This window comes from Canis lupus, chromosome 31 (genome assembly GCF_048164855.1).
Source record: "Canis lupus baileyi chromosome 31, mCanLup2.hap1, whole genome shotgun sequence".
In the NCBI taxonomy this organism is placed as follows: Eukaryota; Metazoa; Chordata; class Mammalia; order Carnivora; family Canidae; genus Canis; species Canis lupus.
This window is the reverse complement of record NC_132868.1, coordinates 13,547,190-13,574,236: the sequence shown is the minus strand read 5'-3', so window position 1 is coordinate 13,574,236 and position 27,047 is coordinate 13,547,190. Positions and strand designations below refer to the sequence as shown.

General features: G+C 56.6%; 2 protein-coding genes and 2 long non-coding RNA genes across 8 annotated transcripts in view; 2 read left to right on the top strand and 2 right to left on the bottom strand.

The window, feature by feature from the left end:
- PLEKHG4B (pleckstrin homology and RhoGEF domain containing G4B) overlaps positions 1-9,393 on the top strand; it is a 70,511-nt gene extending 61,118 nt beyond the window's left edge. The window contains exons 8-13 of the mRNA XM_072807436.1: positions 367-483; positions 750-848; positions 1,445-1,587; positions 2,078-2,216; positions 5,173-5,942; positions 8,082-9,393. Coding sequence (XP_072663537.1) covers positions 367-483; positions 750-848; positions 1,445-1,587; positions 2,078-2,216; positions 5,173-5,942; positions 8,082-8,421 — 1,608 coding nt within the window. The 3' untranslated portion in view covers positions 8,422-9,393. The remainder of the gene's footprint in view (positions 1-366; positions 484-749; positions 849-1,444; positions 1,588-2,077; positions 2,217-5,172; positions 5,943-8,081) is intronic.
- Positions 854-11,010, bottom strand: LOC140622015 (uncharacterized). Of its 3 annotated transcripts, none has more exons than XR_012021740.1 (4): positions 9,606-11,009; positions 4,659-5,036; positions 3,149-3,561; positions 854-2,230 (listed from the first exon to the last, which is right to left on the bottom strand). It is a non-coding gene; the product is annotated as an uncharacterized lncRNA (long non-coding RNA). The 3 variants fall into 3 exon arrangements; XR_012021739.1 differs by having other exon boundaries at positions 3,149-3,202; positions 9,606-11,008; XR_012021738.1 differs by having other exon boundaries at positions 3,149-5,036; positions 9,606-11,010.
- Positions 11,011-13,190: 2,180 nt separating this feature from the next.
- On the top strand, positions 13,191-22,418 carry LRRC14B (leucine rich repeat containing 14B). 3 transcript variants are annotated; one of them, XM_072807440.1, is made up of 4 exons: positions 13,191-14,985; positions 16,340-16,475; positions 18,880-19,715; positions 21,103-22,418. In XM_072807440.1, the coding sequence occupies exons 2-4, from the start codon at positions 16,470-16,472 to the stop codon at positions 21,746-21,748; spliced, it is 1,488 nt and encodes a 495-aa protein (XP_072663541.1). In that variant the 5' UTR covers positions 13,191-14,985; positions 16,340-16,469; the 3' UTR covers positions 21,749-22,418. The 3 variants fall into 3 exon arrangements, 2 of the variants coding, with proteins under 2 accessions (XP_072663541.1, XP_072663540.1); XR_012021736.1 differs by lacking the exons at positions 13,191-14,985; positions 16,340-16,475 and having other exon boundaries at positions 18,407-19,715; positions 21,103-21,903; positions 22,078-22,418; XM_072807439.1 differs by lacking the exons at positions 13,191-14,985; positions 16,340-16,475 and having other exon boundaries at positions 18,407-19,715.
- LOC140622016 (uncharacterized) lies at positions 18,023-21,738 on the bottom strand. The gene is made up of 3 exons (XR_012021741.1): positions 19,994-21,738; positions 19,623-19,721; positions 18,023-18,340 (listed from the first exon to the last, which is right to left on the bottom strand). It is a non-coding gene; the product is annotated as an uncharacterized lncRNA (long non-coding RNA).
- Positions 22,419-27,047: the final 4,629 nt, after the last annotated feature.

The window sequence follows — 27,047 nt, the reverse complement described above, 5'->3', positions numbered from 1 at the left end:
TCCCCTTGGGTTGTCTGGGAAGGGCCAACTCTGTATCTCAGAATAGCACATCCCTGTTTCATTTGTTTCCTCCCCTTCCTCCCCTATCATCTTGTCATCTCTTCCTTTTCAATTTTTCCTTTTTTTTTTCTTAATTGGTACCTCTCTGTTCTTCCTCTTTGCTGCCTTTTCCTTTCATTTCTCCCCACCTTCATCCCTGTTCCCAAACACATTCAGCCCATTAATGCCACCAGCAAGGCAGTGCCACTGGACCTAAACCTGCCTCTCAACCCTCTCAGTGGTAGCTCTCCCAGGAGTGAACCATCACAGTGGTCTTTCTGATGGATGCATCTGTGGACGTAACCAGTGAATGCTTCTCCTTGGCAGTGTGAGGTGGTGGGCTCCCTGAAGGCCTTGCACAAGCTTGTCGACAGCTCACAGCTGACCGCAGACCTCGATGGCTCTTTTCCCTATAGCCATAGTGACTGGATCTGCTTCCGTAGGGTAAGGTATAACTCACAGCCACTGCACCTACCAGTCTCCTGGGACTTCTCCTTATGCAGATGTTTTTACTCACACCTGAACAGGCATCCCTACCCTGAGTGTCGTGCCCATCACAACTGCCATTCACAGGCTGCTGGAGAGCCACTGTGTGGCAGGCTTGGGAGTACCGCTAAAGTCCAGTTCTGGGCTGGGAGGGTGCTGCTCTCTGGCGCTCCTGTGGACACTAACGGTGTATCTGTCGTCTCATACCTCTCCCACCATGATAGAAGCTGGAGTCCTTCACCACAGATTGCGAGGATGCCATTGTATTCCTACAAAATTCAGTCCACTCCCTGAATATTCACAGAACTCTAAGCACAGCACAGGTAGGTTCTCATGTATTTTACTTTATTTCACAGGTAGGTAGATGGGAAGAGGTTTATCCAAATCCATCATCCATAGCAGAGATTTTCAAACCCATTTTGATTGAAATCCCTTTCAATTAGCAAAGGACTTCCAAAAGACCACTTCCTCCCCCTGTGACCAAAAAAGAAAAAAAACTTCCACCATGCCCAGAAGAGAAACAACACCACTGCAACCAATACATGTGTTGGTGTGCCACCAATGCCTGAGTAATTACTGTTGGGACACAGAGGTAGACTGGCTGGAGGAAAATCAGCAGCCTAGAGAGGCCTCAGAGACACCTCGGCGGAGTTTGCAGGGTGTGTGGGCAAGATCTATACGTCCCTGTCCAAATGCCAAGCTCTCCTCCTGCTGCCAAGTTCCACATTTCCCCTCTTTTTCCTGTCCTTAGTTTCACCATCCCTTGGGCGAGAGCATCCGGGGCAGCATTACTTTCCTGCTGGGGCAGGTGTCAAGTGTTGGTTGAACCCTGCTTTCAGCTTGATTGATGAGCACAAGAATATAGGTCCACTCCCCATGGAAGAGAGGGTTCTATGTATGCTTCTCCCACCCCATGCAGGAGGTCACAGACTTAATCAACAAGCATAAGGCAATGATGAAGTGTGTGCTGGAAGATGCACTACTGGTTGCCCTCCGGCTAGAAGGTGGCACCATGCTGGCACGGCTGAAGAGGGAGCAGCTTGGCAGCAGCCAAGACTACCAGTGAGTGTCGTGCTAGGGCAGCCCATCCCCGGGGAAGATGTCCAATTCTGTCACATGCAACAGCTCCCAGGGGTCCAAACCTCCATTCTTTCCCATGGGCACACATTGGACCAAAGTCTATCTATGTTTGTATCCTCCAAAAAATGTAGTAGATTCCTTGGAATGCTCAAGTGGAAGGCAAACCCACCATAATGGATTCAGTAGAGGTCCTGACTGAATGCTTCTCTGTCTAATTCTGTCCTGGGGAGCCCTGTCCACCCACCACTTTTTCCTACCACCTCTGAGGCATGCACCCGTGGTTCCCAGGCATGTTCCTGTTCCTGCTCTGGCTGTGGACCTCCTTGGAGCATCCCCTTTTGTGTTAGATGTAAGGATGTAAAGAGTGCAGTTTTCCCTTTTTAACTAGGTTGTCACCAACAGCATATTCCTCGGGTGATTGCCATGAACAACTAGTGGTCAGGACTTGGTTTTCTGACACTTTCTCTTCCAGGGATGCCATCAAGGTCGCCTCCAGGTTGTACAACCAAGTGGACGAAGAGGTCCATGGGCTGGTCCTCACCTCCAACAGATGTCTGCAGGAGCTGGAGAGGCTACGGGAAATAAGGATGCTCCAGGAGGGACGAGGCCAGGTAAGTACTCCAGTCTGAGAAACCAAAAGAGAAAAACATTTTGCTCCTGGGCAGCCCTGGTGGCTCAGCGGTTTAGCACCGCCTACAGCCTACAGCGTGATCCTGGAGACCCAGGATCGAGTCCCACATCGCACTCCTTGCGTGGAGCCTGTTTCTCCCTCTGCCTGTGTCTCTGCCTGTCTCTCTGTGTGTGTCTCTCATGAATAAATAAAATCTTAAAAAAAAAAAACTCTGCTCCTGAAATAACTAATGTTAACATGCAGTATATTATAAACCAGACTTTTCTCCATATACATATGCATATAGAAGCTTTCAAAAGTTTCCACATATTTTTATTTAAACCCTATGCTTTTATCAACCACTATTTCCATATAAGAGAATGTGAAGCAGGAGTGCATGCATGGCCAGCAGTCAGTGTAGGGCAAGGTCTAGAGGGGCTGGAGGCCTTCTCTGGAGGCCCGTGTGTCCCTTTGGGGCTGTCAGGGCAGGGGGATGGCCACTGTCAGGGCATCCTCAGGTTGGGTCCCCAGGATGGCCGGCATGCATGGTGGTGTGTGCAAGCCTCACCTTCCATGTTTATCTAGCTCTGGCCCAAGTCCTGGGCTCTCCTATTTCTCACTCTTGTGCACATCACTGCACCTGTCGTTCACACTTTGTGATTATTTACTTAGGATAGGTTCATAGGGACAGGGATGGTGGGGTTAGGGCTGCAATTTCTGAGGTTTTTACACATTTGCCAGGTGGCCTGGCAAGCAGCCTGCCCAGTTTAGATTCTCAGCAGCAGCCTGGAGAGCATCTCTTCCTACTGACATGAAAATAAGTACTTCTTCATCTGTCTGTGGGTTATTTGTATTTATTCTCTAAGAAATGGCTATTCCACACACTGGCAGGCTTGCACAGCTCGAATTTTCACTGTTATGCATGTAACTCACCTCTGGTCACATGGTGAACATCTTCCCTGGTTTGTGATTGTCCTTCAGCTTTGCCTAGGATTGAAATTTCTACCTTAAGGTCACAGAACGATTGATGCATTCCACCCTAAAACTTTTATGGTTTGAATTTTTCCATTTATATCTTCAAACCAACCAGAATTTCTTTTTGTGAGGCTAGAGGTGGGACTTCAGCCCTGAGGGGTCTCTGCTCCGTTGACCATTTCCTGCTCTTCTATCCAGAGGTTCTCAGGTCATGTTTGTAAAAACCCAGATTTGACATTTTTCTCTATTACTCTGTCTACGAAGCGTGTGTGCTCTGATGTCTCTCCTCTGCCTGTGCATCGGGTCACAGTAGAGTTCAGTGGCCGTAGATCCATCACCTCTTCTGTGGTCCCTAACAACCCCTGGCGTTGCTGTCCAAGGAGAAAATGCATAAAAATGAAGTCCTAACCCGGGACGTGTTCACTGTGAATGAACGATGTTGCTACGGGAAGCTGTGGGGTGGGCAGGGCTGCCATTGCCCCCCTCCACACCCCAGCTCTCCCAGACAGCCCCAGAGTGTCCTTGTGCCACCACCTAAAGAGTATCTCTGGGATATATTTTGCATAGCAACAAGTTGCAAGATGGAAAGTTCTGGATCCATATTTCAATTATCTTATTTCCATTTCCTGCAAACAGCCTGCCCAGTTACACCCTTGAGCCATGAAGACCTGTTGATTCCCATCCACAGACTGAAAGGGGCCCATAGGTAGAAACAGCGGTTACAAACTGAGAGGCAATGATGCTGTGCAGCCACTGATGATACATCCGAGTGCGTGGCTGGTTTGCATCAGGATGGGTGCACAGCCGTGCGAACCAGCTCCTGAGTGTGTCTGATGCTCCCTTCCCCCATGACCATGGAACCTTCACACATTTAAAAATACAAAATTCTTCTCCTGAATAGATCAAATTATGATTTGAAAGAGGAGAGGAATTCCTGGCCTCTTGGAGCTGCTCTGCCTGAAGAACAGGCAGCGGCGGCGCGGGTTCTAGACCTTCCACAGCCAGCTGATGGAGTGTCCACACCAGAAGACACACATAGAAACAGAGTGAGCACCAGGCTGATGCTGGTAGTTTCTTCATGGGCTACAGCAGAGGAAGCGATCTGGGACTTCAGACAGTGCCTGAGCACCGGGCTAAGTGGATGCAGGGAGCACTGGCCTGAGGGGCCCATCTGTCTGACATCCGCCGTGGAATCACCTCCAAGGGATCTGCATGTGCTATGGACATGGAGGGCACGCTGTCCCTGCAGGCCAGAGTGAGCTGCACCCTGGGACAAGTGGCCAGCACCCCACCCCCGACAGCATGCCCTGGGATCTCAGCCACTGTATGAGGAACTTATTGTTCCAAAGGGACAAGCAAAATGAACACGTGAACTTTTCTGTGCTTCTCAGCTCAGCTGTAAAAGTATACTTCTTGCCAGAGACCCTAGAACAGTTGCTGCAGCACAGCACATGCCATGCAAACTCACCAGTACCCTGGAACTGCCTGGCTGTCACGCTGCTGGGGCCAGAATCCCCAGGAGCACAGCTCTTCCTGATGGGATCTAAGGCATCAGGGAAGGCCTGGGCAGGGCTAGGGACTCTCTGTCCCCGTCATGGCCTTCTACACCAGGCAGAGGTGTGGAATGACCGATTTCATAGTCTGTGTAGCCCTGGCATCCGACATCCCTGGAACAACTCCTCCTGCTATTCTTAGGTGCTGTAGAGGATTCAGACCCCATTGGGCTCAGATGCAAACTCATCTTGCCTGCCCTTGGGGCGAGTCTGGCTAGCAACTCCCTTGGTGGGCGGAGAGGTCTTCCTGTTTTTCTGGCCATCTGGTTACCACGGTCCTGGATTTGGGGCACCTGCAGAGCAAAAGGAGCATGAACTAGGATTACCTGAGTCGCTCATTAGCTGCATGAGATTGGGTGGGATTGGCAAGGCCATGGGGGCCATGACAGTCTTCCATTGTCCTGACCAGCATCCCCCTTTGCCATGCAGGTGGACAGGTGGATGCTGCAGTGTGGTGAGTGCCTGGGACACCTGGGCCCGCAGCCCGTCGCTGAGTATCTGAATTGCTGGCACCAGGAGGCCACAGAGCTGACTACACAGAGCTTCCCTGGGGCAAGCATGGCAGTGGCAGGCCTGGGCAGCCCGCAGGCCCTACATCGGTGGCACCCCTTATGGCTGCAGAGCCAGCACACCCAACTCTGCTTCCAAGAGGCCCTGTCTGGGGCTACCCCAGATCCTGGCACCCCGCCTCTGGGCCGCAGACCCCTGAAGCATGAGCTGGGCCAGGAGGCTGAGAGGAGGCCCCATGAGCCATCCTGGACGCCCTCCACTGACCTGGAGTGTCCCGCTGGGGAGCAGGCCCCGCTGCTGCCTGGCCTCCCTGGCCAAGCCTCTCTGCGCAGGCAGGAGGATGAGCACCTGGCCCCAAGTGTGCATTCCCCACACGACAGCCCCACTTGCTCCCCTGAGCCCATCCAGACACCTGCCTCCCACCCCAGGAAACATTCTCTGAAGAAAACTATGAGAAAAACACAAAGCTTTGAGATTCCACAGCTTGACAGTGGCCTCAGAGACTCCCACTGGCCAGGCCACACTGGGGTCTTCATCAGGGGCCTGGAGGTGACCAGCACCGTGGCCTCCGAGAAGAAACCCCCATCAAGGCCACATGCTGAGAGCCCCCTGGTCACTCGGAACCAGAGTCTGTCCTCTCCCTCCAGGACCCACCCTTCCAAGGAGGACGGGAACAAGCAAGCAGGAAGGTGAGGCGGACACCCCTCCAGCCTGTGGGTGTAGTGGTCAGTGCAATCCACAAACATCCCTCCAGGTCCACTGTGTCCTGTCCGGGTAGCACACTTGCATTTGATTTTAGATAAGATGTTATTTACCTCCCTGTGTTCAGAATAGTCATTGAAAACTACTTCCTTTTTTCATGGCTCACCCGCTCTGACAGTTACACAACCAGCTCACATCATTTGAGACCAATTTATAGAAAATCACACCTGAAGTATGAAGACTTTACCTTAAAAATTACTTTTTAGGAAAAGTCTTTCAGCATGGAGGTGAGAAGTACGTGTGTTTGCCCATTGCCCAAATGGAGATGTCCGTGAATCTGTTTAATCTTTAAGAAGATTTGTATTAAAAAATATATCTTTTATTGACCATAGGATGGAAATGTGGGCAGGAAGTGCACCCAGGCCTGATGACAGGTAGCGACACACCTGGTGCTACAGCCTGCCGCTTGCACTGCTAGCCTGTCAGTGTATGGGGTGGATGAAGTGGGGCATCTTCCTCGTGTCCTTTGCTTGTTTGCTTGATGGACATGCTTCCTCCTCAGGCAGAGAACATCTCTGAACTGAGTTGGCCACCAAATACTGTCCTTTATGTTTCAGGTTCCCGTGTACTCTATTTGGGGTGAAACTTGAGGTGGAACAGGAGGGTTTCGTTTGGGATCACCTGAGAGGTTTTTCCGGAGGTTAGAACCACCCTCCGGCTCCCCTGAGCACATCTTGAAAGTTCCAGAGGCACAGAGCGCAGGAATAGGGGCCCTCCAGTTGCCAAGAGCCCCCAGGCACCCACAGCGGACATCCTCAGTCTGGGGGGAGCAAGTTTGGGAAGCCATCCCCCTCTCACCTGTCACAGGCCCTGGGCCCACAGCACAGCGCACAAGGCATATCCTCCCGCACCAGCGCCCGTAGGACAAAGCGTTAAACTAACCCACTCTCGTGAAAACCCAGGCCTTGTGCCAGTTGCCCAGAGGGACTTCCTGTCACTAGGCCAGTAGTCAGTTCCCACCATTATGTCCTGATGTGTCAGTTTCCAAGTCATTTGTTCCAAATCCTCAGACCACACTAGTGTTGTTTCTGAATATTTAATGGTGCCTGTTTTCAGCAAATATGGACAGGAACTGTGCTGTGGGGCTGGGGCTGGGGCTGGGGCCTCAGGTGTCTTAGGGGCAGTGCCATGAGGGTCAGGGCTCCTGACTAGCCAGAAGGTATTTGGGAGGTGTGGGGAGTGTGGGACGGGAAGGGACAGGCTCTCCAGCTACAGATGGACACACCCAGCAGCCATTCTGACTGCAGGTGTATCTCCTATCATCGGTTGCTTTTAACGGCTTTCCAGTTTAAAAGAAAGCAAGCAAATCCACGTAATAGAAAAAAAAAAGACTATAAAGTTTCATGAGTATCTGGGAATTGAGTAATCAGGGAAAGCTGCTGGCAGCCGGGAAGAAACTCTCTGGCGCCTCTGAAGGGCCTCATGAAACAGGGACGCATCCCCAGCTTGGACACAGCATGGACGGGAGCTCAGGGAGCCCTCTGTCCACCTCCCACTGCCCACCTCGGCCCCATCCCAGGCCCCGAGGCTCTGTGCTTCCCCTCTGGCCTCTGGGTCCCCTGTCTCCACCACACAGAGCTGAATTTTCAGAAGTCCCTTCTGGTAGGTTAGCAGTGCATGGGAACCTGGCTCCCGGGGTCTTGGAGCTCCCACCACAGTCCTCTTTGCAGTGTTCAAATCCTCCTCCTGCCAGAACCGTCCTGGCAGAGGACTCCAGGTTGAAGTTAGGGGCCCTGGCAGTCTCTCCTGTCCATCTTCTAGAAGGATCTTTTATCCTAAAAGGCTGTGACCAACAGTATAGAGGCACTTCATGCGAGCAGCTTCTAATATGCACCTCCTGTATCTCCCATCTTACTTGTTTCCATCAAAGGTGCAGTGTCAGGTGACAGAGCACACGTGACAGGATTCATTGCTGCCCCGTATGATCGATCATGTTTATTCCTCTGGGCTTGCACAGCATTTTGTTTCTATGTGAAGCAGGAGGGACGCTGACCTGGGGTCTCCCGAGGCCTGGAGTGAGGCCGAGGCCTGCACCAGCCTGAGTGTCCACCGCCTCTGTCTTCCAGCAGCCGACTGCAGCACATCATGGCTGAGATGGTGTCCACGGAGAGAGAGTATGTTCGGTCCTTAGGGTATGTCATTGACCATTACTTTCCAGAAATGGAAAGAACGGACCTGCCCCAGGACCTCCGAGGGAAGCACAGCATCGTTTTTGGGAACCTGGAGAACCTCTATGATTTCCACCGCCAGCACTTCCTGGCGGAGCTGGAGCGCTGCCAGCACTGCCCCTTGGCAGCAGGCCGCGGGTTCCTGAGACACGTGAGTCCCTCCCTCCCAGGCACCGGGTCCACACGGCAGGCGCCCCTGTGGGAGGCGAAGGCGACATCAGCCCAGGGTGCCTTCTGAGAGGCTGGGTCTGGCAACGCCCACGTTTCGGGTGATTTGGATCCGTGCAGACCCAGCAATAAACAGACCCCAAAATAGACAAGAAGGCTGTGGCTCTGATCACATCGAGTGTTTTTGCTTGGTGCCACCTGAAGGCACCCTTGGCCCCCAGAGCCGCACGACGCTGGAGGCCTTGCCTGCATCGTCACCCACACACCCCTCTGCTCACCTCTCAAGGCTGTTGGCCCGAAGCAGTTCACGTCCTGTACACGGGAGCCCACTTGGTCCCATCCTCAGTCCTCCCGCTGCAGCCGGCCAGCTCCCTCCCAGGCGGGGCCCGGGCCAGCCCGCCATCTGAGCAAGCCAGGTCAGGCTTTCTGCGGAGGCTCCCGGACTGTGCACGTGCCCCACACGAGGGCTGCTCTCCCCGTGAGAGTCTTCCCAACTGTGTATATGAATATCTCCCTGTCTGGATCGTTAATGAAACTCTGAATTCAGTTTGAAAACAAATGCTTTCACCTAGCAGTCCCTACGCAGTGATCCAGGCAGTGGGGACGCAGTGGCACCTGTGCCATGGGCAGGTGAGACGCGGCCTCCGCATTCCTAATGTAGACACCCACAACGGAAACGCCCGAGGGTGAAAGCAACTCCATGGTGCATCTTTTCAACTGTTTCTAAGAAGGTGCTTTTAGCCAGAAGATGAACTCTGTGTTGCTTTATGTTGACAACAACGGCAAGAATTTCAAATGTCAACATAGCTTTGGTTCTGGGCTCCCCGTGCCCCCTCCCAGGCCCGCCTCTGCCCTCTCCCCCACGCCCTGTAACGCCCAATTCTAGATCTCTGGCATCAATGTGCTGGTAAGCCCCCGTGATCCCAGGGCAGCGCTGAGCCTCCTTGTCTCCTGCCCGTGGGAGGCACAGCACACAGAGGGTGGGGGCAGAGGCAGAGACTGGACCTGGCCCCCCTCAGGTGCCCGGTGTCCTCCCTTCTTGCAGGAGGAACAGTTCGGCATGTACGCGCTCTACAGCAAGAACAAGCCCCAGTCGGATGCCCTACTCTGCAGCCATGGCAACGCCTTCTTCAAGGTCACCCCCCCACCCCACGAGCCGCGCTGTCCCCCACCTGGCCCCGGCTGACCCTCTCGCCCCGGCCCTTGCAGGACAAGCAGCGGCAGCTGGGTGACAAGATGGACCTGGCCTCCTACCTGCTGAAGCCGGTGCAGCGCATGGGCAAGTACGCACTGCTGCTGCAGGACCTGGTCAGGGAGGCTGGCCGCTGCCCCGTCCCAGAGCAGGAGCTGAGCGAGCTTCGGGCCGCCCAGGGTGTGGTCCGCTTCCAGCTGCGCCACGGCAACGACCTGCTGGCCATGGACGCTGTCCGAGGCTGTGACGTGAGTGCCCCGAGGCCCTGACGGGCTGTCCTGAGTTGAGGGAGGGTGTGGCCTGGGGCCAGAGTACATGAGCTTCCCTCTGGGGAAGTCCCCAGAAGCTTGAGACCTCTCTGGGGCCAGCGGGTCAGGGGAGCAGAGAGGGGCTTCATGTCCGGGCAGCCGCGGGGCATTATAGGAGGCAGGCCCTCAGTGGCTAACCATCCACCTTGGGGCTACTTGGCTGTCAGGCTTGGAGCAGAGCAACACTGGGAGCCTGGGCCCGGCATCCACACGGCCCACATGGTGGCAGGATGGGACCAGCTTAGAAGAGGAGTCCTGTCCCCAGCAGAACGCCTGGTATCTGACAGCGGAGGGACAGTCACAGGGTTCCCAGGGAAAATGAAAATGTTCATGCCCTGCTAAAAACTGCATCAAGAGTCTCAAACCGCAATCTGAGCGTGGGCCCTTCTGGCCGCCACCCTGCATGCATTGTCCTCCCACTGAGCAGCCCTGGGTGCCTTGCAAGGTGAAATGGCCTGTGTGCGCACAGCCATGGATGTGCCAATGCCCTGCCCTGCCCTTTGACCCCACCTGGGCTTGAAGGTGGGACCTCTGGCGTCAGCTGGAAAAGGCAGATCTGAGGCTGTGGCCAGCAGCAGAGATGGAGTCCGGCATGGAGTATAGTTGTCCATGGAGAGCCATGGAGGACTCGGGGTACCCCGGCATAGTCACTCCAGAAGCCCCCATTCAGCAGACTTAGCCGAGTCATTTGGGATTGGACCAGCCATGCTCAGGAAGCCCCCAGGACAGGGCTATCCATGGGCTAGAAGGTTACAGGAGGGACTTAGCAGTGGTGTCCACAGTTTGGGATACACTCCACGCGGTCCCACTAGCCATCAGCCCAAACTGCAGCTTGGGGGGTACTTCTGGGGGTAGGGGTGGCTCAGGTACAGAATTCGTAACCTGACTCCCACATACGCTATATTGGGTATTTTTATGCAGAAACAGGTGAGAGTTTAGCACCATGTCCACAAGGGTACTTCTGCTGCGAGCTCCATGCAGACCAGAGGAGCCCTGCCTGGCCCCAAGGGTTTTCCCCATACATCTGAGCAATTCTCAGGCACCAGCCGGGTGTCCTGTAATTCAACTCAACCCTGACGCCATCTGCATGGATGTGGGGTGAGATCCCACAGGTGACGGGTTCCATCCTACAAGACTGCCCCACCCCCCACAGCACCCATTGGTCACAACGATCAGAACCCAGAGAGACCGTTCACTATGACATCACCAGTTTATTGTGAGGGGCATAAGTCAGGAACAGCCAGACAGAAGAGGCTCAGGGCCAGGTATGTGGACAAAAGAGGCACGGGCCGCCACATGTGCTCACCCACCCAGCCACCCTCCAGCCCCGTCCTTTGGGGTCTAGGAGGAAGCATCATCGAGTGAGCACTGACCATGGGTGATGATTCTACCTCCAGTCCCTCTCTCCCCAAGGATTGGGGCGGGATCAGGTCCCTGAGGGAGGCTTGCTCCATCTGCAGGTGAATCTGAAGGAGCAGGGGCAGTTGAGATGCCAGGATGAGTTTATCGTTTGCTGTGGAAGGAAAAAGTATCTGAGGCATGTGTTCCTCTTCGAAGACCTCATCCTGTTTAGCAAGACCAGAAAGGTGGACGGGGGTTATGACACCTACACGTACAAACAGTCCTTCAAGGTAACATGCCCGCCTCACACCTGACGCCCCTGGGTGGGAGCGGTGAAATAGGACATATGGGGCTGTGTCTGAAATCAGGAAGTCACACGGACACACTGGTCCTTTATGGTGCTGCAGGCTGGTTCAGCAGCTGGGAAACTTCTCAGTCGGTAACTTAATTTCCGATTGTGGTGAAGGTGAACCTGGGCCAGTCTCCAAGGGTGGCCCTCACCCCACAGGGTTCTGAGCTCCTAGACCTCCCGCAGGGAGCCTATAACCCTTACCTGCAGAGGAGCACATCAGAGGCGGTCCTGTGGCCCCGTCCAGCACAGCCACCGCGGGCCACTAGAGAGCCTTCCAGTCCAGCCTCCCTTTCTCTCCAGTGGGGAGACTGCGGCTCCAGGAGGGAGTCAGTGCACATGGGCGGGAATCTGGTTTGTCCTGGGGGCCCCCGTCCAGCCTCAGCCCCCCATTTGGTATTTGGGTGAAGAGCCTCTAGCACTGAGGTGCTGGGGTCAGATGGTGGCCAGAGAATGGTCAGTTCCTCAAGTGAGGATCAGAAGTTGCTGACACTGCTGCCACTTGCGGCTTTTGGTATAGACGGCTGAGATTGGGATGACAGAGAACATCGGAGACAGCGGCTTGAGGTTTGAGATCTGGTTCCGCAGACGGCGGAAGTCCCAGGACACCTATGTTCTCCAGGCCAGCTCTGCAGAGGTCAAGATGGCCTGGACCCACGTGATAGGGCAGATCCTGTGGCGGCAGGCTCTGCGGAACAGAGGTGGGCAGAAGAGGGCCACCCAGGGCCAGCCCCTACTACTCCCCCAGTTCTGAGTCCCATGTCCCCCTTTTTGTTGTCGACTCCTTGAGCTCCCTGAGAGGCCAGACCAGGTGTAGGTGCCAGAATGGGAGCCCCAGCATCTCTGGGTCCCAGCGATACTTGGGGAGGGTGCTGGGCCAGGCTCTGACATGCTCCTGGTCTGGATGGAGGGTGCTGGGTACACAGCATTGTCGGGAGAGTATTAAAGCCAAGCAGTTCCTTGGAAAGTTGCCCTATGTTATTCTGTTTTAGAACTCAGAATGCAAGAAATGGTGTCAATGGGGATTGGCAACAAGCCGTTCGTGTACATCCAGCCCAGTGACGCGGCCGTTAATGACCGGGCCATCAAGGCAGCAGGTAACATGGCCTCAGCCCTCTCTCTCACCCTGTCCCACTGACTGGGGCCCTGGTGTTGACTGTGGGCCCGAGAGCCAGCACAGTGGCTGGACGGGTGGTGGCCACATCATGCCCAAACTGACCTCAGCGGGGACTTGGTTGGGTTCTCAGATGGCTGCTTCATTATCAAATCTGGGCGGCACGTGTGGAGCAAAAGCCAGATCAGCCTGCTTTCTGTCCCCTTCCAGAGTTGTGGACCCGAGCCCCTGTGGCTGTACCCCCCTGTGACCGTGCCACCCCCTTTAAGAGGCCACACTCCACCATCTCAGACAGCAGCACCTCCTCCTCCAGCAGCCAGTCCTCCTCTGTCCTGGGACCACTGAGCCCGCACACGTCTGCCAGCCCAGCCCTGCTGAGCACTGCCTCCTGCCCCTGGCCCCACAACATGCGCACCTGCTTGGAGGAGGAGGAGGAGCTGGAGCTGGAGACGGGGAGCCCACCTTCCATACGTGAGTGCACCCAGGCTCCAGAGCGGCAGGTGCTGCAGCCTCCAGCCACTCTGGGGGGGGGGGTGGGGGGAGGGGTCAGCGGTGCACCTATGCAATTAACTCACTTGCCTTTATAGACTTCCAAAAGTCTTTAAACACATTATAGTTTTTCTTTAATCAAAAAAACATCAAAAATTTTCACTTTCACCTAAAACATCACAGGAAACAGATTTAAAACAACCAAGCAAACAAAACCTAGATGAAACAAAATATAAATAGACAAAAGCATATGACATGAGATTTTAAGACCTAGGACATCTGCCACCACCAGTAGTGACCTGAGACGGGACTGTGATGTGAGCCCCATGGTCGTTCCCATCTCTGCCTGGAGGGCACCCGGGAGCCACGTGGGGAGCCTGCAGACCCCCAGAGGAGGGCAGCCCGGGGGAGCCCCGTGTAGCAAGAAGTCTCCAAGGCCTGGGTCCAGCAGAAGGCTGGTCAGCACCGCACCTGAGGGGACTGCCCAGGCTGGAGCCTCTGGAGGACTAAAGAGTACCCCACACACCTGCTCCCAGCAGCACACGGGCAGCAGCTCCAGGGCAGTGGCAGGTCCTCCGAGGGCATGCTCAGGACACCATGTTGGACTGAACACCCCTGCTGACCTGCACCAGGTCATGAATGCAGGGCATGTACAGGTGATCTAACTGCATCCGAGAGCAAAGGTTAAGGAGATTTATAGGATTACACACATGTTTGGCAGCCAATGGGGTAGATTTGCACTGTCTGATGCAAGGAAGTAGGAAGCGGAACATGACAAGGGCAAACAGGCGAAACCAGCTGGAACCGATGGGGTTGTTAGAATTGGCCTTCACACCATCATTCTGTGTCCTTCTGGCCTTCACACCATCATTCTGTGTCCCTGACATCTAGAACGTTACATCACAGCAGGGAAGGTGGGACGGACTAAACTTAGCACCATAACAGGCTGTAATCATTAAGGTGAGCACCTCCCTGGATAGAGTTAACAGCGCGACTTAACAGAAGAAAAGCTTAGTGGAGACGTATCAACACGACACAGAATCACCAAGTCAAGGAAGAAGATCAGTGAGCTGTGGATGACTTGGAGTGGCTTAACAAACACATAACAGAGTCCCCAAAATGGAGAGATGGCAAAACTTTGAAGGAACTATGGCTTAATATTTCCCTGACTTGGTGACAGGTGTCAGCCTACAGGCCCAGAGGAGACCCATGAGCCCCAAGCACGCAGGCTGGAGACACAGTGACAGACAGAACATCTGGGAAGTGGCCAGCGAGAGCCAGCTGTCTGGCGCGCGAGGAGGGTGGCGGCAGCATCTTTGTCACCACACATAGCTCGCGGGGGGCACGGTTTGCTGCTCTGAACAGAGAAACCTTCAAACGAGTTCAACGTGACAAGGATGTCTTTCAGAAACAGTGACACAAGGACATTTTCGTGCAAAGGCTGAAACAGCTCAACCAGCAGACCTGAAAGGTCAAAGGACGTTGTGCAGGGAGGAGGACGGTGACCCTGGGGGGAATAGGAGGCGGCGCGCAAGGCTCGGCCGCTTACCTATCTGTCAGGGGCAGTGGCCCTGGGGACAAGCACGGCATATGTGAGAACAGCATCGACGTGCTAAGGCGGACGGCGTGTGCACCTGGAAGGTATCCAGCCATGGCGGCCTCTGCCTGGCTCCAGGCCTCTGTGGCGTGGAGCGATACTGCGGGGCTGCGCCAGTGGGACATACACATCCTGGACGTAAGAAGACAGTGGGGAACAGAGGACTAACAGGGGAGTCGGTAGAGGCGAAGGCCAAGCAGACCTGTGGCCGCCGGGAGCAGGAATGCAGCATGAGCAGCCTCCTGTGAGTGACACGCGGGCTGTGGGCTGTGTCCCTGCCGCTTGGCCAACCACACACGGAGGGGCCAGCACTCAGCCCCACATGCAGGGGCCGAGGTGCTGGTGGGACCCGCAGGGGTTGGTTATCTCAGCTCCTGCAGTGGAGGATCATGGAAGTCTGCTTTCCCACATCCCACGGTACCCCACATAGTAACCCCACAGTACCCCCATGGTACCCCACACAGTACCCACACAGTACCCTCACACAATACCCCAGAGTGCACCCCACAGTACCCCACGGTACCCCACATAGTAACCCCACAGTACCCCCATGGTACCCCACACAGTACTCCCCAAAGTACCCACACAGTACCTCCCATAGTACCCCGTGGTATCCCCCACAATACCCCCACGGTAGCCCCCACAGTACCCCACAAAGTACCCTGCAGTACCCCCCACAGTACCCGTCACCCCACAGTAACACCACCCAGGTGAGGACCCTCCTCAGAGTGATGCTGCCTGGGACATGTGTCCCCCCAAGCCTCCAGTGTACCTGTGCCCCAGCGACAGCGTCTTTGAGGGCACCGGCTGACCACAGTCGTGTCTCTGCCCAGGTGGAGGCGTTGCCCTGAATCCTGGGTGTGGGCCAGGTGTGCAGGGGGCTGCGCACCTGCTCAGAATGGCAGCAGCCACCTGGGTCAGGCTTGTGTCCTGGACGGGCCCACGGGGAGCACAGCTGGGCACTCCACACTGCCATCCCAGAGCCGTGGCACCTCCCCGGCGGTGTCCTCCCCAGCCCCTGCAGGGCTGGCATGTCCCACAGGGAAGCCTGAGTCTGGAGGTGGGGCTCTCTTTCCCCCGAGGAGCCCCACTAGCCGTGATGGTCGGGGCCAGGGGTTGTGCTCAGCCACTGTGGCTCCTGCACAGACAGTGCTGTGATCCCCGTCCCGAAGCCGGGGTGGAGCCCCCAGAAGCCACTCAGGCAGGAGGTGGTGCGTGCATGGCAGGGCCATGGCCACAGCTTCACATGCGGTGACAGTGGACAGGTTCCCGCAGCCCTTTGGGGCGGAGACCTGGTCCCGTCCTGCTCTGAGGTTCCTTTAAGCCACATGGTCTTTCCTGGGCCTGGTGTTCTGTTTTCACCTCTGAGCCGCCTGGTAGAGGGGAGAGGCCACTGAGCACCTCCCTTGTCGGATGATTTCACAGGAGCAGGGTCGGTGGACACTTGCTCACATGGTGTCTGCACTCCAGCCCCGGTCTGCCTGCCCTGACCCGGCCTCACAAACATCCTGTCATCAGTCTGCTGGTGATGTCTGTTGACACATCAGAGGGCCCTGAGTGCTGAGGGCAGCCAGCCCTGACCCCGCTTCTCTTTGCAGTGACTGAGTACATGTTACCGGGGGACAGTGGCCTCGGGCTCCCTGGGCCATTGCGTGAAGAGGGCCACCCGAGCGCCTCCTCTGCCATCCCAGGAGGGGCTCCCAGCTGCAGCGGCACAGCCAGGACTCCATGACTGTGAGTCCCCCCTCCTGAGACCCCCGTGTCCAGGGCCCACGGCCAGCATGGGGGCCAGCCTGCCACTGAGGGCACAGATGAGCCCGGACACACCCTGAGGGGAGGCATGGGGGAGACCAGGGAGAGGGAGCCACCAGTGTCTTTCACAGAGATCTTCTGGACGACTGATGACAAGTGACATGGGCTCTGATCCGTGACGTCCTCTCCTTCTGCCAGACAAAGGCTTCTGGGCAGTGGTTTGACCATCGAGCAAAACACTCCCCAGGAGAGGGGGTGTCCTGGCTCCCCCTGAAGTGATGGGAGGGTTCACTCATCCTTGGTCACCCTAAGGTGCTGGGTGCCACAACCAGCCAGACTCCCTGGCCAGGTCTCCACCCTGTGCCAGATGCTCCAAGCACAGTACATGGCTGGATGTTAACGGCCCCCCAGGAGGGGCGCCCTGGCCAGCAAGGCTGCACCCCCAGGCCAACTTCCCCAGGACCCTGTGCCTATGCCCCCTTGAAACCACATACCCAAGAGGGTGGTATGGTTACTTGTGAGAGCTCGGGTATCCCTCCAAGAGGAGGGGGCCCTCAGCCTCTGTGGGAGCCGGTGGAGATCAGCTCTGCCTGCCCCAGACTCCCTCTGTCGGGAGGGCACCCCCGTGTCGGGACTGTCCTGAGAACAGAGGCTTCCCCGCCTCCCACTTGTAGGCCAGGCCTGGAGCCCCTGCAGAGGCTGCGCCAAGCTCACATGCCCTTGTGTTCTCATGTTCTGGGATCAGAACAGCAAACACAGGACTCACACATTGTGGGACCAGAACCCTCTTACTCTAAGACGCATCACAATGCCAGCCAAGGTGGCCCCCCGGCAGGCTCTGTCTGGGCCCAGAGCCAGGGGCACCACCCAGGAGGGACCCAGCCTCGCAGGGGACACCCTCTTGTCTGTTTCCCTGACCTTGTCCGTCCAGGCAACTACTTCTGTAACAGGATGTGTGTCTGTGAGTCTGAGAGCACCCTAGGGGTGCAAGGGCTCCGCAGCACCTCCCAGACACAGACTCGATGCCACGCACAGCCTGGGCACCTGGTGGGAGGGAGGGAGAGGGCCGCGGCGTCTGAGTCAGGATGTCCTTCCTTTCCCAGCCGTGACTTATATGGAAGAGAATGAGCCCCTCCAGGACAATCCCGTCACAGGGAGCACAGGAGCCTCCACTGTAGCCTGAGGCTGTCCTGCTGGGGGCTCCTGGTGCACCCCCACCTCAGCCACTGGCCATGGGGTCAGCACGGCCCGGGCCCCGCCTGCCTTTGTGCATCCCCCCTGCATAGCCCTCCACCCAGTCTGGGGGCTCAGGTGGCCCTGCCACTCTGACTGCTGCACCAAGGTTGGGGTGGGAGCTGGCGATACCTCAGTTCCCGTGGGGAGGTCCGGGCGGGCTTGGATGGTCTCAGGGCCCAACAAGCCCTCTGGGACCGGGGTTTCCCCAGTCTTCCAGGCAACACAGGCCCATGGGCAATGGTCCCCTGGAGCAGCCCCACTGAGTGGACACCAGGCACAGGGACACCTCTGAGTATATTTGGAATCTCGGTTTTCTTTCGTTTTTAATAAGGTAGTGACCTGTGGCCAGGGACCCAGGTTGGGGTGAGGGCACAGCAGCTGGGCCTGAGGTCTGGGGTGTGTCCGGGGCCCCAAGAGGACCACCCCACACCAGATGGAGGAGCCTGGGTGGATGCCAGGCCTTGAATGAGCTTCATGCTGCGAGGTGTCCTCAGAGCGGCAGCCACGTGGGGCAGGGGCTGGGGTCACCTGGGTGCTCACCATGGTGACCTTGCCATTTCCAGCTACTATAGGATGTTTTCTTCATTTTTTCAATGCTGATTCGATCCAAACTTGAGGAACATAAATAAATGAGACGTGTTTCTCTCACTTTGTTCTGTTGTATCCGGGTACGTCAGTGACATGCTTCACCCAGGGAGCCTGGCTCCTGTGACTTTGAGGGAACATGGCCCTGGGCAGCAGACCAGCCTTCATCTGGGGTCTCCCCGGTCCAGAGCCAGAGCCACCCCTGCCCTGGGCATGAGCAGCACTTTTTGGGGGCCTGGTGCCCCTGAGCCACACGCTGGGACAGCTCTGCTTGCATAGCTGAGCACCACAAGGACAAGCTGGCCACTGCCAGACGCCTCCACGGCCAGAGCCAAACAAGCACCCATGACCAAAATAGCCGTCAGATGACCAGAGAGCCTGCTCACTAGCTTCTGCCCAAAGGCAAGCTGCTCGCAGCAGCTGCAGCTAAAAATAAGCAAGAAGGGCATCCATCTTCGGGAGGATCTCAAGGGGAGAGCTCCGTCTTGCTTTTGGGCCGCTGCGTGCGGGCACGATGAGGTCGCTGCGCTCTATTTCTGCTGAGGCCCTGGTGTCTCACCCCCAGGTGGCCCAGCAGAGCCTGGACAGTGTCGCCCACAACCTCTACCCACTCCTGTTCAAAGCCAGCTACTTGCTGGAGCAGGCGGCGGTGATCCGAGCCCTGATGGAGCGCTGGCCCCTGGAGGAGTTCCGGCTGAGCGTGCTGCTCGGGCCGCACTCCGAACCACCGGTGGACCTGCGGGACCGCACCTGCAGGCCCTGCCTGGAGGCTTGCGTGCAGGGCCTCGCAGACCACGTGCTCCGGGCTGCGGGCCCGTGGCGGCTGCGCGTGGCTGACCTCACGGGTGTCCGAGATGTGCAGGTGCAGCAGTGCCCCTGCGGGAGGGCTCTGGGTAGGTGGGGCCGCACCGAGCTGCTGGCCAGGACCTGCTGCCAGCTGCAGGCGGCGTCCCTCGTGGTCCGGCCCCCCGTGCGGGTCCTCACTGATCTCTTTGTCACAGAGGGCAATTTCGAGCTGGTGCTGCGTGCCCTGGGGCCTGGCCCTGCCCCGCTGCGCGTGCACTGCCTTTCTTTCCGAGCAGACAGTCTGGGCCCCAGCCAGCTAATGCAGGTGCTGCGTCTGGCAGGGCCAGGTGAACTGCATAGGCTAGAGGTCGTGCACAACGTGCGGCTGCATGCTGGCCATGTGCAGCAGCTGCTGGCCCAGGTGGGCTTCCCACGGCTGGCCTCACTCACGCTGCCTGCCAAGGCTTTCGACGCACCCCCGAGCAGCACCCTGAGCCCTGACCGCGAGGACCGCCTCCTTACCTCCATCGCCTGGGAGCTCAGCCAGATGAGCCAGCTCAACGAGCTGAGTGTGGCCTTCTCCACGCTGACAGGAAAGATTCCGAAACTGCTTGGGTGAGTCTGGGGTGACAACACAGAGGGCAGGCCAAGTGAGTGGGGTCTCTGCTCACAGCTCCTCGTGCAGGGCTGGTGATGGGGATGGGGGCCTGGGGTGGGGGTGGCAGGCCCAAGATGCATGAGGGACCATGGGATGGGACCTGGCTGCTGACAAGTCAGGACGTTCCAGGCTCCCTCTGCCTTTACCCCAGAAGGCCTGGACAGGGTAGAGTGATTGTGCTCCTCTCCTGTCTGATAACAAGTTACCCCAACAATGGGCAATATGGTGACAAAACCTTCAAGAACCAGCTCCACTGGGTCCACTGGGCTGTGGTCTCCTCCGAAGGCTTGGTGGGCTGGAAGGGTGGGGTCGTCCATGTCCACGTTCAGATGTGGCTGTTCAGGGTCTACCTCTGCACTGTGGCTGCTGGGAGTCCTCAGGACAGGGCGGCTGATCCGAGAATCAGAGAACACCAGGCGGGAGCTGCATATGCAGCTCACCGCTTCTGCAGACCGTGTTGGCTTGGAGCTGGTCAGTGGGTCCCCTGTGGGAGCACGGGAGGGCCGGGGGTCAGGGAAGGCCGACTCCCTGGGGTGGCATAGAGTTGCATAGAGTGGCAGGCTGGCGAGAGGCGCTGACATGGACGGGTCAAGGGTCAGCAGAGAGAAGGTTGGGGTCAGACGGCAGGGCAGTGTGGGGAGGTGGAGCATCACAGCCCCTGGAGGCTGTGAGCAGGAGGATGGCATGGTCACCTCCTTATTCACGAGGGCCACTCTGGCCCGCAGCACAGACCCGGAAGGAGGGGCTGGGGAAGGACAGTGTGGTGGGCAGACAGCCAGCTCTCAGCACGCAGCGGCACAGGTGTGGGGCCCCCCACAGGCTCTCCTGCAGCGAGTGCTCAGCCTGGTGGCATCAGACCCAAACCAAATATCCCCAGGGTGGGGTACATTGAGAAAGTGTGTTTTTCACAAGCTCCTTGAGACCTGCTGCTCAGAGCAGGGTCTCCCCATAGCTGTGCATCTGCTGATGCTGGCCTCAGCACGTGGGAGGGGCTGCAGGTACCAGGCTGTAGGAAAGCTGGGCTGGATGGCTGCATGGCCCTTCCCCTCCTTGCTCCACAGTACACAACTGAGCAACCCTCATTCTAATTGATGCTTTACTTATGGACACTAAAAATTGAGTTTTGTATTATTCCCACATGTCACAGAGTATCATTCTTCTTGTGATTTGTTCCATTGTTTAAAGATGTAAAAACCATTTTACAGTCTGGTTGAGTAAGACCAGGCCGCAGTGGACTCTGCCTTTGGGCCGTCTGCTGACTCCTGAGCTAGAATTCATCTTAATTCCTCCCAGAGGTCCTCCTGGGACTGCCCCTCACCTGTGCTGTTTCTTGCCCTGCCCTAGCCCCCTACGGACACCACTGAGGACCCTGGACCTGGCCAACTGCTCCCTGAACCATGAAGATATGGCCTTCTTGGCAGACTGCACCCATGCCGTGCACCTGGAGGTCCTCGACCTCAGTGGGCACAGCCTGTTCAGCCTGTTCCCCTCCACCTTCTTCCGGCTGCTGGGCCGGGCCGCCCAGACGCTGAGGGTCCTCACCGTGGAGGAATGCGACATCGAAGACAGCCACGTGAACATGCTGATCCTGGCCCTGAGCCCCTGCCATGAGCTGTGCGAGCTCCGCTTCCTGGGGAACCCCCTGTCAGCCCGGGCCCTGAGGCGCCTCTTTGTGGCTCTCTGTGAGCTGCCCAAACTGCGGCGTGCAGAGTTCCCAGTGCCCAAGGACTGCTACCCTGAGGGTACTGCCTACCCCCAGGACGACCTGGCCATGTCCAAGTTCGACCAGCAGAAATATGACGCGATTGCCGAGGACCTCCGTGCAGTGCTGCTTCGGGCTGGTCGGGGCGACATCCAGGTGTGCACGCCCCTCTTTGGAAGTTTCGACCCAGATATCCAAGAAACAAGCAACGAACTTGGAGCTTTCCTGCTGCGAGCTTTCAAAGCTGCTCTAGAGAACTTCTCCAGAGCACTGGAACAAATGGAGTAGGCCCTTGAGCAGACTGGGGGGGGGGGGTGCGACTTGCAGCTCGGCTGTGCCACAGCCTGGACAGCCCGCATGGGCAGTCTTGGCCACCTGCTCCCCGCTACCACCCGTTAAAGCATCTCTTGCTGAAGCTCCTATGAGGCATCGGCCAAGCCCAGGTGAGAGGAAACCCTGGTTCCAGCAGAGGCCACTCCAGGCGCCTCCGCGCAGTAGAGCGGGGCTGGGCGGGTTGGGAGCAAGGATGGGGAGCTCAGACGTCTGGCCAGGGTGGAGAGGACATGAACAACCTGTCACACAACACAGGCCCTGTGCCACATCTGGGTTGTCCACAGGGCTGACTTGGGTTTGCCTATTCATGAGCTCCTGCCCGGCATGGAACAGGGGGTGTTAATGGCTTGAGCCCAAGGACCAGGATGCAGAGTGGCTTCCTGGGCTTCTGCCACTGTGGAAAGCCCTGCCTGGGACAACCCCATCACCGCTCCGGTTTCCTACCTCTCTTTGGACGCTGACGCCAGAGGAGCCTCTGCTTAGGCCGGGGCAGCTCCTCTGTGCCGCTGAGTCTGGGTGCAAACGTGCTTAACGACGTTTGCCCTTGGTTTCTTCCAAGAGCTGATTCCAGCAGAGGCTGAGTGTGGATGATTATGTACGAATACACAGCAGTGTGCCTTCCTCAGACCTGGCTTTAATTTCGGTGCAGTTAGGCATTTTAAAAAATATCTACATGTATGAAAATGAACTAAGTTATCAAGATAGAGGCTAGCCTTCGAGGGCCTGACCTCAAACTAGAACCCCAAGTGCTCAATGTGCTTAACTCATTCTGTGGGAGGGGCTGCCCTCCACCCAGCTCTGGGGCCCTCCCTGCCCCCCGGAGTCCTCACCGAGGTATCCATGCCCCCCTCAGGTATGTCTCCACCCTTCATGCCCCCCAGGTATGTCTGCACCCCCCCAGACCCCTTCAGGTATGTCTATACCCCCCATGCTCCACCCACTCAGGTCTGTCCATGCGTTTCTCCCCACAACCTAGTGGGGCTGCCTTGGGTGTCCACCCCCAAAGTGACCGCTGTGTCAGGACTCTGCTTCCTGGGGAAGGCAATAATGTTCCTCCTGGGTCTTTCAGGAAAGAGGGACACCCAGAAAGTGGGCAGGAGGGAAAAAGTGACATGTGACCATCCTGCCCCACAGATTTGCTCTCTGAGCCACTTCTCCCACTGCCCTGCCCACGCTCTGCCATCCCGCAGACCCATCCTGCTGCCAAAGTCTCCGAACCCTATCTCAGGCATGGGAGTTTCCCTTGCAAGAAGCTCTGGAAAGAGAGTAGAGTAGGTACAGGGCAAAATTTTGTGATGATCTGATTCTAACTCTAAAGAGTGGAGTGATTTCAGCTGTTTGTGGCCCACGGGAGAGGACTCCGGAGTGCACGCGGCTGAGCCGGGCACCTGCGGTCACTGGGGCAGGAGGTGGGCGCGCAGGTGTCTGCGGGTCATGAATGTTCCCAACAGCCCCACCCCTGGGAATGGCCCCCCATAAAAGCCAAGGAGGCTGTGGAGGCACATTTGGAGCAATTCTGCAGCCTCTGGAGTGGCCCCAGCAGAACCCATGCCTCCCGTGCCAACCTGCTGCCTATCATTTCCCCGATCCTGTGGATCTGCTGGGCCCCAACACTGAAGGACTGTTTCCGGCCATGATGGGTTTTGGCTGTGCCCACACAGCCTGGGATTCAGAGGTTCTGACAATGCCTGCCAGCCCCAGGGATCTGCCAGGACCCAGGCACATCCTGTGCTTTCATGCTGCGAAGGCCTGGGTCTGACACAAACCACAGGGACCGGGACACTCACACGTAGGCAGAGATGGGCAGATAGCAGGTGCCGACAGGGTGGAAAGTCACCACAGGCAGCTCCGGGCCTAGCAGCCCCCTGTCCCACTGGTCTCCCCAGAGCCCTGACAGCTGAATGGAATGGGGCAGGGTGCGGACCCCGACAGACACTGGGCAACCACCTTCCAAAACACCAAGGGCATGGGCTCTGTGTCCCCCAAGTCCTGTGTGGTGGATTAATCATCACACCTCCTCCGGGAAGCCAGCACTCCTTCCTGCTGCCCATCCTGGCAAAGGGGTAGAACAGATTCAGGGGCTTATTACACAGCTTTATGTCCCAGACTAGGGGGACCCTCTGTGCCACGGATGTGGCCTGAAGTCCTGGAGACGGGGGCCTGTGGCTCTTATGGTCACGGATGCTCTCCTTTTCTTTGTCGTTACGTAGATTGAGCAGCACCCTGAGGAGCTGTCGCCCACTGGACCACAGGCTCCCAATTCTCTATTGCTGGGGCCCCTGGGCAGCTCCCTATGGGTGGAGATGCTGCAGCTCTCACCTGGGTCTCGATGCTCATCACAGTGATTCCACCCACCTGCTGCTGCCCGTCCTGAATCCCATCAGCCTGGGGCCCAAAACCGGGGCATCACCTATGACACTCAGCCCTGGCTGTGGGCAGAGCCCCTTTCATGTGGGGGCAGCAGCATCTGCCCTCATGTGATAAATGCCTTCGACAACCCCGTCCAGGCATCCATGAGCTTCTGCGCCTCAGGTCCAGGCAGCCTGGCTCTCCTCTCCACTGACGACAGACCACCCGCAAGGAGCCAGTGTCCCGCCAGGACATCACACACAGGGACACCCCCTCAGAACCACGCCCCACGAGGCCCAGGTCCTGGCAGCATGCAGTGTTGCAGCCACTGGCTGTGGCGCAGTAAAGGTGTGCGGGGGGGGGGGGGGGGGGGGCTCGAAACTCGCCACTTCCCTGCGGTCTGTCTGCACCGACGGGACCTTGACTTGCCAGAAGGTCCGCAGAGGCAGATTTCCGCAAGAGCTGCCCCAATGGCAGCCAGTGCTTGGCTCTCGAAGCCTCATTTTCTTTTTCAAGATTTCCTGCAGGGTTGACAAAAGCCACACACCTGATTTCCCCGCACCCTCTCCATCTGAATGTCACAGCAGCGTAGATGCCACTGGTTCCCAAACTGCCACACAGGGGAATGGAACAGGTAAGACGCAAGCTCAGAAGAGCCAGGAGGAGGAAGGTTAACGCAGATGTGCACACGTGAGGCAGAGACCCCTGCCCCAGGCTCCTGACACTTGTTGGCCATTTCTGGGTCCTCTCTGAGGAGGGAACCTGAGGAGCCACGAGGCCCCAAGTAAACCCCCCTCGTCGCTGTGTCGGGCAGCTCGAATCCATCTCTGTTGCTGCGGCCAGAGTCCCACTGCAGAGAAACGGAGCAGCTGAGCCTGTCGCTGCTGGAAGAGAGCAGCAGCTTGCGTCTGGCTCCTAGGGCTCGGGCGGCACCCAGGAGGTGCGGGGCCATCTCTGTGGCCTCCCTGGCTCCAGCTTTCTGCCTGCAGGGCCCAGCATGGCGTCTGAGCTGGGTGGGGTCCCCTATGGTCCATCACAAGACCCCCGAGCGAGCACATGAACCTTCCCCAGTTCCCGAGTCCTGACTGCAGACTGGCTCTCAGGAGGTGAGATGGAGACAGCGGACGCAGTGAGACAGCCTTTCCCTCCCTCTCCTTTCAGTGGATTGTGAACACTTCAGCACACCTTTGAACAATCCACACAGAAATACTGTTCTAGTTTAATTAGACATGACTTTTCTTTTCATTCTTTTTTTTTAGAGGTTTTATTTATTTGACAGAGAGAGAAAGAGAGAGGACGCAAGGGAGGGAAGGGAGAAGCAGACGCCCTGCTGAGCAGGGAGCCCGACACAGGACTCGATCCCAGGACCCGAGATCATGACCTGAGCCCCCCAGGGGCCCATAACTTCCCTTCTCAGACACACACAGGTTCTTTGGTGAAGTCCCTTCCCATCACAATGCCCCATCATCGGTGTGATGTTTGCAGGGTTACTTTGTCATCGTGAAATGTTGGTCCATATGCGCATGATACACACACACACACACACACACAAGAAAATACACGACAGTTCCTTATCTGCATTTGTGAAGTTTTACGAGGGGGAGAAAGCATATTTAACAAATAAACTGGGATTCGTTTACAGAATCACTGCCTGCTTATTTTATTTGTGGAACATCCTAGTCAATTCCCATGCCTTCCAACTTTATTCCAAGTAAAACACCCTGAAACAGGTACTTTCACAGTAAGTACACTTAGAAAGCAGAGGCTGAACCCCTCAAAGCCCTTCCTGCATAAGTCACCACAACCCCACCCACAGTGTCCCCAAATCCATGAAAACCACAGGCCAGGAGATGCCCTGTCCTCCTGACTCCAGCACACACAGGACAGGCCTTGCCTCAGCCCTGGCCATGCTGGCTCAAGGTTTTGCTGAGACCTTCCAGAAAGCAGCCTGTACAGATGTTGGACTCTCAAGTCCCCATAAATCCTACACACACACACCAAACGTCCCACTGTAGTGTTACTTAGTCCAGATATCTTTTGGTTCATCTGTGAAGTCGTCAGGCATGACATCATGTAAACATTTCCAACCCAACAAAATCACTGTTAAAAAGATGGATGGCATCAAACAAACCCTCAATTAAATTTGCCAGCAGAAGGCAGCTGTGCTGCACAAACAGACATGGTCCAACATAATCTTCTGTAGGTAATGTCTGATTTTGAGCATCGAACTGGCATCTAAACTGACTTGGATGATCTGAACAGTTACCACGCTACTGAAGGCTGGCTCACAGCACGCTGGACACGAGAAAATATGGTGAAGATTAACAATTCACCTTGAAATAACCTACTAAATAGCTGAATTTTCCTCATTTTTTAGAAGATTTACTTATTTTTTAGAGAGAGTAGGGAGGGGAGGGGCAGACAGGGAGGGAGAGAGAATCCCCAAGGTGAGGCTTGATCCCACAACCCTGAGATCATGACCTGAGCTGAAACCAAGAGCCGGCCACTTAACCAACTGTACCACACAGGTGCCCCTGAATTTTCCTCTTAAAGTAAAACCAAAGAGAAAGCATTAGGCGGTTTATCCGAGGGTACCTGGAGAGTCAGCGCAGTAGGAGGAACCGATGGATACAACTGGGCAACAAATAGCCAGGCAGACTTTTTAGTTCAGATTTACCGAAGTTATTTTTGTTTGGATCTGGGGCAGGGTGGGTGACAGCAGAGCACAAATGGGAGACTGGGAGCCGCTGGAGAAGGGAAGCATGAAGCTGGCGCAGCACACAGAGGCCAAGAGCAGAGCTGGAAAAGCTCAGCCCCACGGGGCTCTCACTGCAGCTCCAAGCCACTTTGTATCTGCAAGTGTTCCCAAGTCTAAAATCCACACGTGAGCACAAACCCCGCAGAC